Source organism: Leopardus geoffroyi, chromosome A1 (assembly GCF_018350155.1).
Source record: "Leopardus geoffroyi isolate Oge1 chromosome A1, O.geoffroyi_Oge1_pat1.0, whole genome shotgun sequence".
Classification (NCBI taxonomy): Eukaryota; Metazoa; Chordata; class Mammalia; order Carnivora; family Felidae; genus Leopardus; species Leopardus geoffroyi.
This window is the reverse complement of record NC_059326.1, coordinates 177,101,802-177,120,640: the sequence shown is the minus strand read 5'-3', so window position 1 is coordinate 177,120,640 and position 18,839 is coordinate 177,101,802. Positions and strand designations below refer to the sequence as shown.

The 18,839-nt window shown below is 38.9% G+C and overlaps 1 protein-coding gene across 2 annotated transcripts in view; it reads right to left on the bottom strand.

Annotated features, from left to right (window-relative positions):
• UBTD2 (ubiquitin domain containing 2) overlaps positions 1-18,839 on the bottom strand; it is a 65,477-nt gene that overhangs the window by 6,422 nt on the left and 40,216 nt on the right. For both annotated transcript variants that reach the window (XM_045501408.1, XM_045501418.1), the window contains exon 2: positions 15,454-15,690. In XM_045501408.1, coding sequence (XP_045357364.1) covers positions 15,454-15,690 — 237 coding nt within the window. The remainder of the gene's footprint in view (positions 1-15,453; positions 15,691-18,839) is intronic.

The following is an 18,839-nucleotide window of genomic DNA, read 5'->3' as shown; positions in this document are numbered from 1 at the left end:
AATAGTGATCTCTAACACACCTTTGTAGGACTTCACAAGGACTACTAGAAAAGAATCTTCACAGTCCACAGAGTTGTTGCAGGTACATTTACTAAACACGTGGAAGAGTGTAAGACCCTAGGGAGAAAAGGTTACAAGAGAGCCAACATTGTCCTAGATCCCCAGAAACTTCTAATTGAGGTAAGCAGATACAGCAAACCCACCAGAGATTTTAAGTATAAATTGACACATTGAAAATCAAACAAAAGCTGAGACATCACACAACAGAAGAGTGACTAAAGTTAACAGAGCAAAGGAGGAGAAATTCTGAAGAAAGAGTGTGTTCTGGGCAGGACACGGAAAGGGCATCTCAAGAAATAGGAACGATAAGAAAACAAGAATTAGTACAAGGTAAGCAGGAAATAGCAAGTGATTTTGCTAAGGTAGAACAGAGAATCGATGATGTGAAATGACTAGATAGACAGAAACAGTGGCAACCTGATAGAAAGATTTGGGACTTTAGACTTCGTAATGTAGGAAGTAACCGGAGGTGGCTGATACAGTACATGAGTTCTTCATCCAGCAGATACTGAGTGGCTGTTACATGCCAAGCAATGTTCCAGGTGCTAGGGTTAGGCTAGTGAACAACAAAAGGCTGAAGGCTATTTTATCATTTGTATAAAGAGACAATGCCTGGTATCAGGGGGACCTGCTGAAATGACTGCCTGACTACAGCAATGGAAAGAATTGGATCTGAGACAATATGGTCACTGGCCAGACCTATCGAGTGGTTATGGATGATGGAAAAGAAAAAGGAAAGAATCACCTAAATAGGAAATGAGAGTGACAGAGAATTTAGGGTTACAAGATTTTTTGCTTAGTTTCTTAACTACTTCAGGTTCAGCGAGATACTTCAACTGAATTATGTGCAGGTAACTGAAAAGGCATACTGGGAAAAGGGTTAAGAGCAGCTTGTAGAGTAATAATCTCAGATGTACAGGTTTGAACATAAAAGCAGACATTCGCTCTAGCTCTAAGCACTTCTCACACATTAACATTTAATCCTCACAATAGCCTTCTATGGCCAGTCTATTCCACTCATTCTACAAATGAGAAAATTGAAGCAGAGAGAAAGAACTTGTCCAGGGTCAGACACAGTAAGTGACAGACTGAAATAATCTCATTCCTGAAGAAGTAAATGTGTAACATAGGGGTAAAACTACAGGGCTGGGTTCCCAAGTGATATGGCTAATGGAAAGAAAGAAATGGACATGGGGGGGGGAGGGAAGGCAGAGGAAAATTAAAAATTTTTTTTAATGTTTATTTATTTTTGAGAGAGAGTGAGAGAGGGAGACAGAGTGTGAATAGGAGAGGGGCAGAAAGAGGAGACACAGAATTCGAAGTAGGCTCCAGGCTCTGAGCTGTTAGCACAGAGTCCAAACACAGGGCTCGAACTCATAGACCGTGAGATCATGACCTGAGCTGAAGTCAAACGCTCAACCGACTGAGCCACTCAGGTGCCCCACGAAGAGGAAACTTTTAGAGGGATGAAAAGTCAAACATGAATCACAAGGAGCAAGAAGCCCACAGTCCAAATGCAGCCCACCAACACAACTGCCAATGATATGAACAATATAAGATCCAAGAAGGAACTGGAAGATGAGGCAAAAGAAAACGGTGACTAAATTTCAGTGCTGTGAGGCCACCAAATGTAGTGACAAAATGGACCTATTACTGTCACTGTCTCACCTACCATACGTGAGGAATGTATGAACAACAGGGCAAAGTTGTAAGACAGAGAGTTTTCCTTAAAGAAAGCCTGTACGTTTAAACACAAGAAGGAAATAACCACTTTGAATGTCAATAATGTAGGCATTTTTCTACCTTTCTAAAATCACTTTTAGCTATGTTTGCAGTTGCAATTTCTAGGTTTTTACTCACTGCCCACTGGACCCTGAGGGTATGGTTCATTTAGCAAATTCACTAGTTCTAAAGAAGTTCTGGTCAGGCTTGCTTACACTGCTCACCAAGCAGTCTCAGTGCAAGGATGCTCCTGTCTTTTTTCCCTTCTCCTCAAAAACCTATCACAGGCTTCAAGTGCTAGGAGGGACAGATGGCCACCAGGATAGACAACTGCCAGGGTATCACCTCCCCAGGTCAGGAAGCCCTGAAATCTCCCCATGATAGAAAGAAAGCTGCCAAGGCTCCACCTTGTGTCCTAATTTCATACATATTTTCTCAAGTTTTTATTTACCTTCTGTCTAGATGACTTGTGCAGATATTCTCTTTTCCTCGGTCAACTGTTTTCTATGGTTATTTTATGAAGTATTTTAAAATACTTCACAAGAAAATTAAAAAGATAAAACTAGATTATATGCCAAATAATAAGAATAGCTTTACTAAATGCCAGAACTCTTTCTCAAGCAATGTTTCAGGTTAAAAAAAAAAGAGGCCTTTTTCAGCCTTTCATTCAAAGGCCTCACTGCTTATCCCTCTATGCTCACTCCTATAAGACTGCATGCAGTCAGTCTTAATGTTTTTACTACCTGAGACTCACATAGCAACATGAACACATTTTTGTTTTTTTGATTTTTTTAATGTTTGAGAGACAGAGAGAGTGAGAGAGAGAGCATGCGTGCAGGGAAGAGGCAGACAGAGAGGGGGATGGAGGATCCAAAGCAGGCTCTGAGCTGTCACCATAGACCCCGATGCAGGGCTTGAACTTACGAACTGTGAGATCATGACCTAAGCTGAAGTCAGACACACTTAACTGACTGAGCCACCCAGGTGCCCCTACATGAACAAATTTGTAAAAGTTAAAAATAAATTTTTACATTAGGCAACTTGTGGAGATACGAAAGGTTATCTTGTGATGATGGTTTCATGGTGTATACGTGCCAAAGCTGATCAAGTTGTACACTTGGGGCGCCTGGGTGGCTTAGTTGGTTAAGCATCCGACTTCGGCTCAGGTCATGATCTTACAGTCTGTGAGTTCGAGCTCTGCATCGGGCTCTGTGCTGACAGCTCAGAGCCTGGAGTCTGCTTCGGATTCTGTGTCTCCCTCTCTCTCTGTCCCTGCCCTGCTCATGCTCTGTCTGTCTCTGTCTCAAAAATAAACGTTAAAAAAAAATTAAAAATATGTGCTGTTAGTATACTTCAATATACCTCAATACAGTTGAAATTTTAATATTCAAAATACACTGACAATCTGATATAGAAAACTGTCCTCCCAAAATTAACTAAGTGGGCAATGTCCTGGAACTACAAGGCTTTTGTCACATTGGGGGTCTCTTCCAAAGCTTGTAGAAATACTGTCTTTATTCTGAACTTTTCTTTCTTTTCTTTGCTTTCTTTCTTTTCTTTTTTTCCCTTCCTTCCTTCCTTCCTTCCTTCCTTCCTTCCTTCCTTCCTTCCTTCCTTCCTTCCTTCCTTCCTTCCTTTTTTCCCCCTGATTTCTCTTTTCTAACTGACCCAAAAGGCACAAACTCTTTTTCAACAAATGTGACTTCTTATGGCAAAGGAAGGCCTAATGAAGTTGGATAGAAGCACGGAAATAACAGAAAGACTGTACAGGAACAAAACAGTAGGTTCATCCTATGATTTGGGAAGCCTACTGTCAAGTCTAATGGAGGACCAGAAGACTGGAGGAGAAGAAGTAAATCTGATGCAAGGAGTAGCAGCTTTGGAGTTGATCATACTCAAATTTTAATTTAGACACTAATTTTGGATATATTCAATCTGTTTCCCCAAGGACTATAGTATCTATCTCAGAATTGTCATAAGGATCAAATAATAAAACTCATGCAAAATTGCCTAATACATATAATAAACCCATTGAAAACAATAATGTTGGTTCCCTTCTCACACAAGTTTTAAATCTCAGAACCAGATTTACAGGGGAGAGCTCACTCACAGCAGCATCACAAAGCATCAAACTTTCACAGAGTTCGAGTCCAATGCGTTATGCCTCATGCGGTCCTCTACAAACCTGAATTGCAATGTCAAAAAGACCATCAAAATTACCCTTCATTCAAATATGAGTGGTCTTTTAGGACTAACTAATGTCAAGCTCTCATGCAAACAACACTTTCCTGGGAATTATATTAAGCTTATATCTGGCAGTCAAACACTAGGAGATGCTACCAAGTTAGCTATTAAGACAGTAGCATTCAGAAGCACCAAGTCTAATATGGAACCTGCTTGGGATTCTGTCTCTCCCTCTCTCTCTGTCTTCTAGCAAGCATGTGAAAGGTGGCTTAGCTTGTGTACATTGCTCAAGCCATCTGATAGTTAAACCATGATTAAGAGCTTGTGCAACATTTTGTCACATATTTAAGGGGACAATGATCTTCAGAGAAGCCTACTGACACAGGGACAATCTTTTACCTCTGCTATTTCAAGGACTTTGTCACTCTAATTGAAAAAAAAAGGGGGGGGGGGTGACAGAAACAGAAGAATGGTTAAGTTTACATTTTATTTTATTTTTTAAATTTATTTTTATTTATCTTGAGAGAGACAGAGAGCAAGCAGGGGAGGGGCAGAGAGAGAAGGAGAGACAGAATCCCAAGCAGTCTCCGAGCCACAAACCGTGAGATCATGACCTGAGCTGAAATCAAGTCGGATGCTTAACCAACTGAGCCACCCATAACGCCCCGGGTAAGTTTACATTTTATAACTCCAAATCATTTTTGTTTCTTCGAGGATAGAGTGGAAATCATTAATTAATATATTAATATACTATTAACTTATGGTTAGTCATTCAACAGATCCTATATTAATTTCCTGTTTCATTTCTAAACACAATAGTCTGGAGAAAATTCTCTGTCTCCATGTATGTGTAATGTCTTCATGCTTTCATTCTTAAGCTTTATGTTGATGACAAATTTATCAATTAAGCTTATTAAAAGACAAATTCTGGGACACCTGGGTGGCTCAGTTGGTTAAGCATCTGACTTTGGCTCAGGTCATGATCTCACTGTTTGTGAGTTCGAGCCCCACATCAGGCTCTCTGCTGTCAGCACAGAGCCTGCTTCAAGCTCCTCTGTCCCCCTCTCTTTCTGTCCCTCCCCTGCTTGCAGTGTCTCTCTCTCAAAATAAACATTTAAAAAAAAAAAGGCAGAGGGAGAGAGTGAGCGAATCTCAAGCAGGCTCCAAGCTCATCGTGGAGCCCAGCACAGGGCTCAACCCCATGACCTGAGCTGTAATCAAGAGTCAGACACAATCAACTGAGCCACCTAAGCACCTCTATAGGGACCTTTAAATAACCCAGAATTCATGCACTGCTTCTTTTTTTATTTATTTATTTTGAGAGAGAGAGAGAGAGAGTAAACGCGAGCAGGGGAGGGGCAGGAAGAGAGGAGAGAACAAGAATGCCAAGTAGGCTCCACACTGCTATCGCAGAGCCTGATGTGGAGCTCAAACTCACATACTATGAGATCATGACCTCAGCTGAAGTCAACTGACTTCAGCTTAAACCAACTGAGCCACTCTGGCGCCCCATGATCTGCTTCTTAACGGACTCTCACTTAAGGGAAACAGAAACAATGCCTACACATATGCATCCTGCCTACCCATGTCTTGAGAATCCACTTGTTTCTCTTTAGTGTTAATAGAAGTATACCGTTGGGGGGGGGGGGTTGTTTTTGTTTTTTTCTAAAGATTTTAAGTGATCTCTACACCCAACATGGGGCTTGAATCCACAATCCCAAGATCAAGAGTCACAGGCTCCACTGACTGAGTCAGTCAGGTGCCCTGGTTTCAAAGTATTCTATATAGTGTGGGAGAGATTAAAAATGGAATTAACATTGAAGATTACTTGTGTGGTCACTCAACAAAAAACAGAGATGAAATGACTTGATGGTGTTATTCAATTGCTTTGTTACTGTTAAATCCAGGACTTGAGTTCAAATCCCAATTTCAATTCCATGACTTCTAACTTGGAAAAAGGACACAACCTCTCTGTGTTTCATTGTCCTCATCTTTTAAAACGGGGGTTGTTGTAGGTGATTATTATAGGCATGAGGATTATATAACATCAGTTCAAACCATCACGAGTTATTAGTATTTTATTACTCTTGATTCTCAGTCCAGGTGTTCTTTTCATCATGTGGGCTCCCTCTACATAGAAATGCTCTATTTAAGCTACTTATAAGTGCCTTGACGTTTAAAAACTTACATTGCATTATACATAGTTTGATCTATTCACATTTGATATATTTTGAGATAAGACCAGGAAAAAGGAAAAAAAAATTTCTGGGCAACCTGTATTTTGAAGGTGATTTTAAAAAGTTTTTAAAGAATTACCCTTTTATACCTCCCATATCCCTAAGCATGAAAAAGGACAAAAGAAATGGACCTTGAAAAGCATAACTGAACACCTGCCAATGTTTAGTCACAAGAATAATAAAGTTGGAGTTAAGTCTGTAAGTAAGAGAAAAGTGCATGTTTGAATAACAGTGAGCAGCTACTCCTTTTATACAAGAAAGGTTAAGAGGGGAGCTTTTACATTTGAATTGGAAGGAAGATGGAAACCATACTAACTGTAGATGCTAAAGAAATAACCCTTTCTAAAAAATTAGAAGGTAGGAAGAGGGAGTAGCCAATTTTAAAAATCGTTTTAATCTTCTATATAATAATTCTAAAAAGCATTAAATGCTCATCTTTATAAAACAGATACTGTTTCTGAAACAAACTATGAGCCAGATTCTGTGAAAAATAAGAAGTAAAAACCACCTTTTAAAAAATATGTTATTTTTTGGGTGCCTGGGTGGCTCAGTTAAGCAAGTGACTCCTGATTTCAGCTCAGGTGATGATCTCATGGTTCATGGGTTCAAGCCCCACTTTGGTCTCTGTGCTGACAGCACAAGCCTGCTTAGGATTCATTCATTCATTCATTCATTCATTCATTCTCTCTCTCTCTCTCTCTCTCTCTCTCTCCTCCTCTTCCTCCTCCTCCCTCCCTCTCTTTCTCTCTCTCTCTCTCTCTCCCCTGCTTGCGCCCTGCTCTCTTTCTCTCTAAATAGATAAACTTTAAAAAATAATAAAATAAAGGGCGCCTGAGTGGCTCAGTTGGTTAAGTGTCCGACTTTGACTCAGGTCATGATCTCACAGCTCGTTGAGTTCAAGCCCCATGTCGGACTCTGCACTGACAGGTTGGAGCCTGGAGCCTACTTTATTCAGATTTGCTGACTCCCTCTCTCTTTGCCCCTCTCCAGCTTGTGCTCTCTCTCTCAAAAATAAATAAACAAACATAATAATAATAATAAATAATTTTATTTTTAATTAATCTCTACACCCAATGTAGGGCTCAACTCACAACCCCAAGATCAAGAGTCACACATTCTACCAACTGAGCCCGGCAGGCATCTCACACCTTAAAACAAAAACAAAAGGAAAAACCTGTTTATGCTAATTTGGGTAAGCCATTTAATCTGTAACCTAGTTTTAGTGGCAAAATACTGTGTTAGGAATGTTTTTATGATTTTTAGGTAATGCCAAAATAGCAATCAGTTAGAAAAAGGAGATATTCTTTAATAAATTTAGGACCATAAGTAAAAAATGTTGTGTAAATCATGAAAAATAAAGCTCTGGGGTGCCTGGGTGGCTCAGTCAGTTCAGCATCCAACTTCGGCTCAGGTAATGATTTCGTGGCTCGTGGGTTTCAGCCCCGCGTTAGGTTCTGTGCTGACAGCTCAGAGCCTGGAGCCTGCTTGGGATTCTAGGTCTCCTCTCTCTGCCTCTCCTCACTCGTGCTCCGTCTCTCTCTCAAGAATAAATACACATTAAAAAAAAAAAAATTAAAAATAAATAAATAAATAAATAAAGCTCTTAAAGGATAGAAGGCTACAGAAAAGAGATGCCAGATACGAGAATCACTAGGAAGATTTTTCCATAATATACATGTCCATATCATCCTCAATCTGAGTCACAATTTGCAGAGTGAAAATATATGCATACATATAATATTCCCAGGTAGTTATGACACCAGCCGCCCTCTTAACTCTCCCTACTGCCATTTGAGAGTAATGAACTAAAGACACCACTGATATTAATAAAGGGAGATCATTAGGAAGCACGGAATTATTTTGCACTTGGACAAGGCAAAAATATAATGAATATGACCTGCAGACTGGAACTGAGACAAGGACAGAATCATTCAAGGAACCATTATAAGAAAATAAGGGAGGAAACATGGGGTAGAGGCAATGGGTGGTGGGATGTGTTTTGGTTGTTTCTTTCAAAAACAACTCAGGAAAAAAGATAGTTATTTTATAGGAACAAAAGCCATTGAGAAATACATAATTTTTGTGCACATAACACTGATATTAAATACAATTTAAACCAAAAAGTGTATAATCCTTGCTTATTATTTTTTTTTTTTAATTTTTTTTCAACGTTTATTTATTTTTGGGACAGAGAGAGACAGAGCATGAACGGGGGAGGGGCAGAGAGAGAGGGAGACACAGAATCGGAAACAGGCTCCAGGCTCTGAGCCATCAGCCCAGAGCCCGACGCGGGGCTCGAACTCACGGACCGTGAGATCGTGACCTGGCTGAAGTCGGATGCTTAACCGACTGCGCCACCCAGGCGCCCCGATCCTTGCTTATTTTGTACACACAAAATCTAAAATAACAGACAAGATAGCAAGACCTATACAAATAACATTTACAAAGACATTTCCATATAGTTTTCAAACGTTGAAGAATTTTTTATAATATTTATATTGGGAAGATAATATGAATAGGTTGAGATAATAAGATTATGGAAAGAGAAGACAGAGAGGATGAGATGAAAACAAGACAGGAGAGAGATTTGACTGAAAGAATCTTAGAAAGGAGTGTATGGCCTAAGATCTCTTCAGATTGTCAATCTAATATCTAAGTATTGTTCAATACTCTTATGGTAATACTAACAGATGCAGATGAAAGGGATAGGGATGGCCCAGATATGGGATGATACTAAACTATGTCCTCAATGTTTAGGTGTCTAATAAACCTGTAGCTATTGAGTTAACACAACCTCCAAATTCGATTAGGCATATGCCCATGGGCAATCTCCTAAAAGCCAGAAAAAGATGTTATCAGTAGATAATATATCCAGAAAAATGAACAAACTCTATAATTAAAGATTTGGTACAACAAATTTACTTGTTAATGTCAGAGTTCAAGAAATACAACCGTTACCTTCCTAAAGAAGGAAGAAAGGTGGTCACAGATACACAACCTAACCTTACACCTTAAGGGCTGGAAAAAGAACAGCAAATAAAACCCCAAACCAACAGAACACAGGAAGCAATAAAGATTAGAGCAGAAACCAAAAAAACAACAGAACAGATCAACGAAACCAGAAGCTGGTTCTTTGAAAGAATTAACAAAATTGATAAACCCCTAGCCAGTTTGATCAAAAAGAAAAAGGAAAGGACCCAAAACAGTAGAACAGATCAACGAAACCAGAAGCTGGTTCTTTGAAAGAATTAACAAAATTGATAAACCCTACCCAGTGTGATCAAAAAGAAAAAGGAAAGGACCCAAATAAATAAAATCAAGAATGAAAGAGGACAGATCACAACCAACACAACAGAAATACAAACAATAATAAGAGAATATTATGAGCAATTATATGCCAATAAAATGGGCAATCTGGAAGAAATGGACAAATTCCTAGTAACATATAAACTACCAAAACTGAAACAGGAAGAAATAGAACATTTGAACAGACCCATAACTGGTAAAGAAATCGAATTAGTAATCAAAAATCTCCCAAAAAAACAAGAGTTCAGGGCCAGATGGCTTTCCAAGGGAATTCTACCAAACATTTAAGGAAGAGTTAACACCTAATCTCTTGAAGCTGTTCCAAGAAATAGAAATGGAAGGAAGACTTCCAAACTCTTTCTATGAAGCCAGCATTACCTTGATTCCAAAACCAGACAAAGACCCCACTAAAAAGGAGAACTATAGAACAATTTCCCTGATGAACACGGGCGCAAAAATCCTCAACAAGATACTGGTCAATCGGATCCAAAAATACATTAAAAAAATTATTTACCACTACCAAATGGGATTTATATGTGGGATGCAGGGCTGGTTCAATATCTGGAAAACAACCAATGTGATTCACAACATCAATAAAAGAAAGGACAAGAACCACATGATCCTCTCAATAGATGCAGAGAAAGCATTTGACAAAATATAGCATCCTTTCTTAATAAAAACCCTCAAGAAAGTAGGGACAGTAGGATCATACCTCAAGATCATAAAGACCATATATGAAAGACCCACCACTACTATCATTCTCAGTGGGGAAAAACTGAGAGCTTTCCCCCTAAGGTCAGGAATAAGACAGGGATGCCCACTCTCACCACTGTTATTTAACACAGTATTGGAAGTCTTAGCCTCAGCAATCAGACAACACAAAGAAATAAAAGACATCCAAATCGACGAGGAGGAAGTCAAACTTTCACTCTTTGCAGATGACATGATACTCTATATGAAAACCCAAAAGGTTCTACCAAAAAATTGCTAGAACTGATCCATGAATTCAGCCAAGTTGCAGGATATAAAATCAATGCACAGAAACCGGTTGCATTCCTATACACCAATAATGAAGCAATAGAAAGAGAAACCAAGGAATTGATCCCATTTACAATTGCACCAAAACCATAAAATACCTAGGAATAAATCTAACCAAAGAGGTAAAAAATCTATACACTGAAAACTATAGAAAGCTTATGAAAGAAATTGAAGAAGACACAAAAAAATGGAAAAGTATTATTTCATGCTCCTGGATAGGAAGAACAAATGTTGTTAAAATGTCAATACTACCCAAAGCAATCTACATATTCAATGCAATACCTATATCAAAATAACACCAGCATTCTTCACAGAGCTAGAACAAACAATCCTAAAATTTGTATGGAACCTGAAACGACCCTGAATAGCCAAAGCAATATTGAAAAAGAAAACCAAAGCAGGAGGCACCACGATCCTGGACTTCAAGCTATATTACAAAGCTGTAATCATCAAGACAGTATGGTACTGGTACAAAAACAGACACATCAAATGGAACAGAATAGAGAACCCAGAAACCCACAAACGTATGGCCAACTTATCTTTGATAAAGCAGGAAAGAATATCCAATGGAATAAAGACAGTCTCTTCAGCAAATGGTGCTGGGAAAACTGGACAGCAACATACAGACGAATGAACCTAGACCACTTTATGACACCATACACAAAAATAAACTCAAATGGATGAAAGACCTAAATTTAAGACAGGAAGCCGTCAAAAGCCTAGAGGAGAAAGCAGGCAAAACCTCTTTGTCTTGGCTGCAGTAACTTCTTACTCAACACATCTCCAGAGGCAAGAGAAACCAAAGCAAAAATGAACTACTGGGACCTCATCAAAATAAAAAGCGAAGGAAACAATCAGCAAAGCTAAAAGGCAACCGACAGAATGGGACAAGATATTTGCAAACGACATATCAGATAAAGGGTTAGTATCCAAAATCTCTAGAGAACTTACTAAACTCAATACTCAAAAATAAATAACCCAGTGAAGAAATGGGCAAAACACATGAATAGACACTTCTCCAAAGAAGACATCCAGATGGTCAACTGGCACATGAAAAAATGCTCAACATCACTCATCATCCGGGAAATACAAATTAAAACCACACTGAGATACCACCTCATACCTGTCAGAATGGCTAACATTAACAACTCAGTCAACAATAGATGATTTTAGGATGCGGAGAAAGAGGATCTCTTTTGCACTGCTGGTAGGAATGCAAACTGGTGCAGCCACTCTGAAAAACAGTATGGAGGTTCCTCAAAAAATTAATACATAGAACTACCCTATGACCCAGCAATTGCACTACGAAATATTTATCCAAGGGATACAGGTATGCCATTTCGAAGGGACACATGCACCCCAATGTTTATAGCAGCACTATCAACAATAGCCAAAGTATGGAAAGATCCCAAATATCCATTGATGGATGAATGGATAAAGATGTGGTATATACATACAATGGAGTACTACTCAGGAATCATAATGAAATCTTGCCATTTGCAACTATGTGGATGGAACTAGAGGGTATTATGCTAAGCGAGATTAGTCAGAGAAAGACAAATATCTGACTTCACTCATATGAGGACTTTACGATACAAAACAGATGAACTTAAGGGAAGGGAAGCAAATATAATATAAAAACGGGGAGGGGGACAAAACATAAGAAACTCTTAAATATAGAGAATAGAGAGTTGCTGGAGGGGTTGTTGGAGGGAGAATGGGCTAAATGGGTAAGGGGCTTAATGAATGAATCTACTCCTGAAATCATTGTTGCACCATGTGCTAACTAACTTGGTTATAAATTATAAAAAATAAATTAATTTAAAAAATTAAAAAAAAAAGAAGTACAACCATTAGCACTACTATTTATCAAATGTTTTCTGGACTATGGTAAGTAATTTATATGTGTTATTATCACATTTAATCAACACAACCACCCTATGAGGTAGGTAGTTATAATCCATATTTTACAAATGAGAACACTTAAACTTAAATTTCAGCAACACCACTGAGTACTTCTAGGTAAAATCATGTAGCTAAATAGCTAAGTTATAAACTAATGGTGAGTTAGAGCACACGACAGAACACAATTCAAAAGTCCACCCAAGAAACACTGTTAAGTTTCAGATATGAACAAGGAAATTCAGTCAAGGGTACCAATGACAGTAATACCCAGAAAGTTATTTTAGACATTTGAACAAGGAAAGATCAAACATCAGTTTGATTCCTTCATACTAAAGCAGAGAATAAGCAAAGAGATCTGAGCCCATATCCAATAAAATAATGCATAGGCCCTTGCCTTACATAAAACAGAGCTACTTTGTCTCCATGAACCTGTAAACAGGCCATAATTTATAGAACACAATCGGATATTCCTATAGATAACTATGATAAGTACAAAGTAAGGGAAGTCAAAGTTCTAAGGTTCTGGGTCTCAGGCTTATTCTACATTAAGGCAATCACAGATAAACAGTTATTCTTTCCCACCCCCAATCCCCTACTCCCAACTTGCAAACCTATGCAAACAATAAATAAATACTGCTCTAAAAATATAGGCTATAAGTATTAAAAACAGAAGGAATGTAAAAAGTAATTATAAAGGAAGACTCTTTCCTTTATATAAAGCTAGCTTTTTTTTTTTTTTTTTTTTTAAGTAGGCTTCACGCCCAGCACAGAGCCCAACACAGGACTTCAACTCACAAACTGTACATTAAGGCCTGAGCTGAGTTCAAGAGTCAGATGCTTACCCAACTGAGCCACCCAGGTGCCCATAAAGTTAGTATCTGAAGACAAGATATAGAACTGAAAGAGGTAACAGAGCAAGATGATGTCCACCACCCCAATTATTATAAGAGGTAAAGAATTTAGAGGGTATTCATGAAAATCAGGACTAAAGAGTCATACTGAAATGACATTCAATTAAACATTTTTTAAATGTAGGAAGGATAATTTTTCCATCTGTGCAGAAAAAGTGATCTATATATAGTAGGTGCTCAATAAATGTTATTAACACAAGCCTATGCTAATAAGCTTTCATAATGAAGAACAGGACAGCTATGGAATATGTATTTAAAAAATTTTTTTTAATTTATTATTAAAAAAAATTTTTTTTAATGTTTATTTTTTAGAGAGACAGAGACAGAGTGTGAGCAGCAGTGGGGCAGAGAGAGAGGGAGACACAGAATCTGAAGTAGGCTCCAGGCTCTGAGCTGCCAGCACAGAGCCCGATGTGGGGCTCGAACTCACAAACCATGAGATCATGACCTGAGCTGAAGTTGGATGCTTAACCTACCAAGCCACCCAGGCGCCCCTAAATTTATTATTTTTGAGGGAGGGAGGGAGGGAGGGAGAGAGAGAGAGAGAGAGAGAGAGAGAGAGAGAGAGAGAGAGAGAGAATGCACACATGAGTGGGGAAGGGGTAGAGAGAGAGGCGGGGGGCGGGGATAGAGGATCCGAAGCAGGCTCTGTGGTGACAGCAGAGAGCCCAATGTGGGGCTCGAACTCACAAACCGTGAGATCATGACCTGGGCCAAAGTCGGACACTTAATAGACTGAGGCATCCAGGTGCCCCTGGAATATGTATTTTTAAAAGTTTCTTGGAAGCACAGTTAGTTCAGAAAATTAACAGAGATTTGGAAAACTGGGAAGGATACTATCTTTATTAAAGTTAAAATATCTTTATTTGAAAAGGAGTCAAAGGACATAAAGCAGATGATTAAACAGTGAAAAGCAGTGTTCTGAAAATGTAGACAAAAAGGGAGATATTGAAAAAGAAACAATGAAGATATAAATGAACAGAAAAGGATACAGAAGAACACAGGGGATTATATACAGGACTAACTTGGAAAAATATTAATTTGAAAAACTAAAGAGAAAAATTTTATAAATACAGTATAAAATTAACACTTAAAGCTCAGCATACCATGAAAAATTGTGAAGTGTTTCTAATCAAAGAGACCAAGCAAGAGGATGTGCATGGGTCCAGCAGATATGTGTTCCTGGAAATACTCAAAGCTAATGGTGGTCCCTAGAGTCACATTCCTAAGCAAAAGAAAAAGGTTCTTCATAATGCTCAGGCCTGCAACCATAGAAAACTGTCCTTCAAAACATGTGACTTCTATGTTTAGTTTTTTTCATTTTGCTAAAAATAGGCTTGATGAGAAAGCATAAAGACTAAAGAAGCATCCACTGAGTCTCTAAGGCTTCTGAGATCTAAATTTGAGACTACTTCTCTAGTGCTCATAGGAAAGGAATAAAGTAGAAGCTCTAAAAAGATTGGGGTAGGGGGTGGAGGGTCCTTGATGAAGAACAAGGAAGTTTCTGAGGATGTAAGTTAGAAAATACAGGTTATTAAGCATTCTCTTTCATGAGATTAAAAATATTAAATCTTTCATTTTTATTTATTTGCAAGAGAAAGCACACAAGTGGGGGAGAGGGGCAAAGGGAGAGAGGGAGAGAGAATCCCAAGCAGGCTCCGTGCTCAGTGCAGAGCCCCATGCAGGGCTTGATCCTGCAATCCTGGGACCATGACCTGAGCCAAAATAGAGTTGGATGCTCAACCAACTAAGCCACCCAGGCATACCCAAGATATTTAGATATTAAAAAATACATATATTGGGGCACCTAGCTGGCTCAGTCAGTGGACCATGCGACTCTTGATGTCAGGGTCATGGGTTCAAGGCCTTATGTTGGGCACAGCTTACTTAAAAAAAAAAAATACACATACACACACAAAGTAAATCCACAAAGAAGCAAAGACAAATGTTCCTCTTTGATGGTGGGGGGGGGGTTGTGCAGGGAGGAGAATCATGCACAGCAAGTAAAATGAACACTTCCCATTTGGTTTCTTGTTATTAGAAAGGAGCTGATTATGTTCCCCTTTGTCCCTGAGGACCACCAAACCTACCATGTGGTAATGTTATGTTTGCACCATCAATGATTGCTTGTGCCAGTTCATGATCATTGCTCTCAAAAGCATGTGCTGCAGCCTTCAAAGCATCCCAAATCTCTTTACGGCCTTCAAAAGCTGGTGCAGTATCCCAAAATTCATCCCTCTTGCTGCGCAGTTGTCCATCTGTCATGGGATAATCACTTTTCCATTTGGGTTTCTCCTTTTTCAAAGGCTGGTTACGACCTAAAGCGACTGAGAAGAAAAATAAAAAGCTGATATGAAAACCAAAATTTATAAACAATGTATTAAAAGTGATCTGGTCAGTTCTCTTTGATTCACTCATCAAAATTATAGCTACAAGTTTGCCTACTAGTCATTCTTTTTTTTTTTTTAGTTTATTCATTTATTTTGAGAAAAACAGAGCGTGAGTGGGGACGGGCAGAGAATGAGAGAATCTCAAGCAGGTTCTGAGCAGTCAGGGCAGAGCCTGACACAGACTGAACTCCTGAAACCATGAGATCAAGACCTGAGCTGCTATCAATAACCAAATGAGCCACCCAGGTGCCCCGCCTACTAGTTAATTCTTGCATTCTGAAATCTCCCTATTTAAAATTTTTTAAATGTTTTTTATTTATTTTTGAGAGACAGAGACAGGCGGAGCATGAGTGGGGGAGGGGCAGAGAGCAAACAGGAGACACGGGAGACATGGAATCCGAAGCAGGCTCTAGGCTCTGAGCTGTCAGCATACAGCCCGACACAGGGCTCAAACTCATGAACCGCAAGATCAGGACCTGAGCCGAAGTTGGATGCCTAACCGACTGAGCCACCCAAGGGCCCCTGAAATTTCCCTATTTTAGAACTACAAGAGCAAATGAGGACATTAGAAGGTTCTATCCAAAATGTCCATTGACAAGTTAGTAATTCTTTTCAACTCAGTTAAGCCTTCTCCCCAGGATGACTTCAAAAATTACCCAGAAAAATAGCAATAAGGGTTTCATCAAACAATAATGGCAGTATTTTAAAAAGTCAAAGGATGACATAAAGAGAGGTAAGATATTAGGAAAAATGAAGTAGCAACATTAGCTGGACTCTCAGGACTCTGGACATATGAAGCCAGAAAGTAGGAACTGAGAAATCCCCAAGAAGGGAAAGACTGCTTTGTGGCGTCCAAAGAACAGTCAAAACCACCGGCTCCATATGAAGAAACCTAATCATAGGAGCATCCCCTGCACTTCAGTCAAGAAAGTGTAAATACTTTTCTCTGAAACCTATACAGGAGCTTATTTTGAAAGTAGTGAGGGAGAAGGTCAGAAATCAGGGCTTCACTCTTTGGAGAAAATAGGACTGAACAGGTGATCCTTGATAATGAACCAAGGGAGAAACTCCTGACTACAAGGAGCAGAAAAAAGAGGGCAAGGGTCCACTCCTCTGTTGCTGTAAAAGGCATCATAGCTCCTTAGAGAACGTCACATAGTAGTAGAGCTAGAACAAGTGTGATGTAAGTTTTTTGCACCCAGACACTTACCTGGCCTAGGATCACTGATCTCACACTGACATACAGAGCCATTCTTAATCTTATATGGAGCCATAGGTAAAAAATAGTTTGACAGATGGAAAAATAAGTAAAAAGAAAACTGAAGCTTGATGGAGTCTTGGGTAAGAGTGGGTGGAAAGTAAATGACACAGTGGTGGGAAGGAGAGGGTGTACATCAAAATTCAATGTTCTATATTTAAGAGCAGAAAGAATACTAATTTAAAAGAAATTATTCTCAAAATGGTTCTAAAGAGGCCATGAAATTAACCACTCCCTTACTGGCCCAGAACCAAATAAATTTGAGCTATTCATAACTCCAGTCCCTGGGCAATCTCTATACCCTATACCAAGCTATGTTCCTGATGACAGAACTAATACTGCCAAATGTGTCTGGTTTGACACTTGGATTAAACCGTGCTCTCTCCCCCCAAACTGGCCATTTTGTCTCAAGGCAGCAAACATGAGATCTCATCTTCTACCTTCAGAACAGCACATCATGTCACTGCCAGCTGTTTTCTCTTAAAACATTCAGTGTTTTGACTCCTTGTACTTTTTGGCTCTGTAACTTATCCTAGTAAAATGCCAACCAGTTGAGTTCTAAAAGGGTATGAACAGCAGAGTAGGAAAACTGTCTATTTAGTAGCAAAGCTAGAAATAGAATCCAAGTCTCTTTATTTAACAGGTATTTACTGAACGTCCACTAAGGGTAACACTATAGGTGTGTGTATCTGGTTTAATTCAAATGTGAGAAACACAATCTATACTAAATATTTTCCCTTGCATCTTCCAAATAATAAATGTATACAGAGCATTATTCTCTAAAAGGTGTTCACAATATGTCAGATAATAGCAATCTACTGGTTCTACCAAAAGGTAAAATGAAAGGCAAAATTTATTTTCTGCTGTATTAGCCTTTAAAGTCAGAAATAACTTAGGGACAACACTCAGTATTAGTTTACTGAACAGACAGTAGAGGGCAGGATACAATAGATAAATACCCCCCCCCCTTTTTTTTAAGTAGTCTTCATGCCCAGCACGGAGCCCAAAGTAGGGCTTGAACTCAGGACCCTGAGATCAAGACCTGAGCTGAGATCAAGAGTCAGATGCTTGGGCGCCTGGGTGGCTGAGTCAGTTAAGTGTCCAACTCTTGATTTCAGCTGGGCTCTGATTGTGATCTCATGGTTCATGAGTTCAAGCCTCATATTGGACTCTGTGCTGAGAGCATGGAGCCTGTTTGGGTTTCTCTCTCTGTCCCTCCCTGCTCATGTGCTCTCTCAAAATAAATAAATAAAACCTAACAACAACAAAAAGAGAAACTCAGTGGATGAGCCACCCAGGCACCCTGGTAAATGCTTATTTGAATAGGTATCTATTCAACATTCAAATTAGTATCTATTATTCAAAGTTATCTATTCAATAATCAAATAAGATACCCATTTGAATAAAGTTTTGAGTCTTCCTGAGTAGTTCCAGAGAACTGTCTAGCCTCACATATATCAAACATATCAGAGAGATAACTAGTTGTAATTCTGTCATTGTGAGAGAATTGCAAAGCAAAGGCAGAAACAAAACCTGAACAATCTCAGTACCTACACCCAAGAAACCTAAAGAGGCCCTCAGAGGGACCAAAAAGAAAAACAATAAAGATAGAAAATACTTTGGAAAAAGTAAAAGCCCCTTCCCTACAAATATGAAGGTAGATTTTACCTCCCTCCACATAGAGAAGTTTTAAGAACTCCCATAAAAAAAACATGATGCATTATGCTTCCTAAGGATAATCATTCCAAATCCATTTCAAATCTATATGCTGTAAAGTTCCAAAGTAATTGCTTTATGTAAAAGCAAGTAAGACAAAATAAATGCTTGT